Source organism: Procambarus clarkii, chromosome 7 (assembly GCF_040958095.1).
Source record: "Procambarus clarkii isolate CNS0578487 chromosome 7, FALCON_Pclarkii_2.0, whole genome shotgun sequence".
In the NCBI taxonomy this organism is placed as follows: Eukaryota; Metazoa; Arthropoda; class Malacostraca; order Decapoda; family Cambaridae; genus Procambarus; species Procambarus clarkii.
Window position 1 is genome coordinate 33,905,059 of NC_091156.1, and position 1,772 is coordinate 33,906,830.

The 1,772-nt window shown below is 43.9% G+C and overlaps 1 protein-coding gene across 1 annotated transcript; it reads right to left on the reverse strand.

The window, feature by feature from the left end:
- Positions 1–981: 981 nt before the first annotated feature.
- Positions 982–1,515, reverse strand: LOC138357994 (uncharacterized). The gene has a single exon (XM_069315393.1). The coding sequence runs from the start codon at positions 1,513–1,515 to the stop codon at positions 982–984; it is 534 nt and encodes a 177-aa protein (XP_069171494.1).
- Positions 1,516–1,772: the final 257 nt, after the last annotated feature.

Below are 1,772 nucleotides of genomic sequence, written 5' to 3' on the forward strand. Positions count from 1 at the left end.
GTGCTCTCTCTCTCATTGTGTGTGTGTTGCTCATGTGAATATTACATTACTGTTGCAACTTATATTAATTTGCTTCCCTCTTTAGTTATAAATATTAATCTTGTAGTTAACCTAATAACCATCATATTTATCCCTATTTACCTTCCTAATTTTCATTATAAACACCCTTCGTATCCATATTAAACTAAGTAATGATTTTAACTTTGCTAATTATTATTTTTAACACTCGTTTTTATCACTATTAACATTAATAATGTTACTATTAAGCTTTCATTATATTAGTATTTATCTCAGTACTAGTCTCTATTAACTTTCCATTTATCACTTCTAACTATCCGAGTTATCACCATCAATCTTCAAAATTGTTTATAAAAACTTTCCTAGTTATCACTATATCACAATTAACCTTCCTAATTATTACTTTATCACAATTAACCTTCCTAGTTATCACTATATTACAATTAGCCTTCCTAGTTACCACTATGTCACAATTACCCTTCCTAGTTATCAACATATCATAATTAACCTTCCTAGTTATTAGTAGTAGGCATCCGCCAATCCCGTGGGGTTATGGAGTTGTGCCCTGGGTGTCTAGTTGTTGTAGTCTAACTGGATGCAACGTCTGCTGTGGCTGTGAAGACCAACCCGAGCATGATAGTCCCCGATTGTAGCGAGCGCAGATAAACGCCGAAGCGGGTGCGTCTTACAGTGGTCGAGACCTCCTCTGAAGTCTATTATCCTCCGCCTGCCTCTTCAGTTCATCCTTGAATTGCTGAGGCCCCTTCTGCACTTTGCACCTCCAGGCAGATCTGTTCGCAGCTGCTGCCTCCCAAGTGTTGATGTCGATGTTCATCTGATTGAGATCGCGTTTGTAGGCGTATTTGAAACGCAGCTGAGGTCATCCAGTGGGTCTCCTTCCTGATGCCAGTTCTCCAGATCCTTCGGTATGCGGCCATCTTCCATGCGTGTGACATGTCCCAGTCATTGCATACGTCTCTGCTTCAGGAGAGTGAACATTGAATGGACTCCTGTTCTCTCGAGTACTGTGTTGTTGGTGACGTGGTCTTTCCACGTGATGTCAAGGATGCGTTGCAGGTTACACGTGAAAGGTATTGAGCCGTAGAGAAGTGTACTCATCACACATGCCATGTAGGCTTGTGCCTTGGTGAGTACCGTCAGTTTGGCATTTTCCCAAACGCGCTTTATGAGCCTGGCCAGTGTTGCTGCGGTCGTCCCGATAAGCCTGTTGAGCTTAGCGTCCAGGGAAAGGGTGTCTGAGATTGTGGAGCCCAGGTACACAAACTCGTGAATTGCCTCCATCACATAGTCTGCGATGTTTATACAGGGTAGCTCATTGACGTCTTGTCCCATCACCTGTGTCTTCTTCAGGCTGATTGTCGGGCCGAATGTGGAACAGGCTGCGGCAAAGCGATTAAATTGCTGCTGCAGGCCTTCTACTGTGTGTGTGGTGATCGCTGCGTCGTCGGCGAAGAGGAACTCCCTGAGGATTCGCATCGGTACTTTTGTCTGTTCTCGGAGTCTGGATAGATTATAGAGCTTTCCATCAGATCATGTACGGAGCTAGATGCCCTCTGTGGTTGTTCCAAAGGCATGCTTGACGAGGATCGCGAAAAAGATGTCGAACAGGGTTCGAACAAGAACGCATCCCTGCTTCACACTACTGTTGATGTTAAATTGTTCAGAAGTTGAGCCGTCGTACACGACTGTTCCGTTCATGTCCTTGTGGAACGATTGTATCATGCTGAGTAGGA

What these genes read in the sequence shown, in the direction of transcription:
- LOC138357994 (XM_069315393.1), bottom strand. Translation starts at nt 1,515, where the DNA reads ATGCGAATCCTCAGGGAGTTCCTCTTCGCCGACGACGCAGCGATCACC.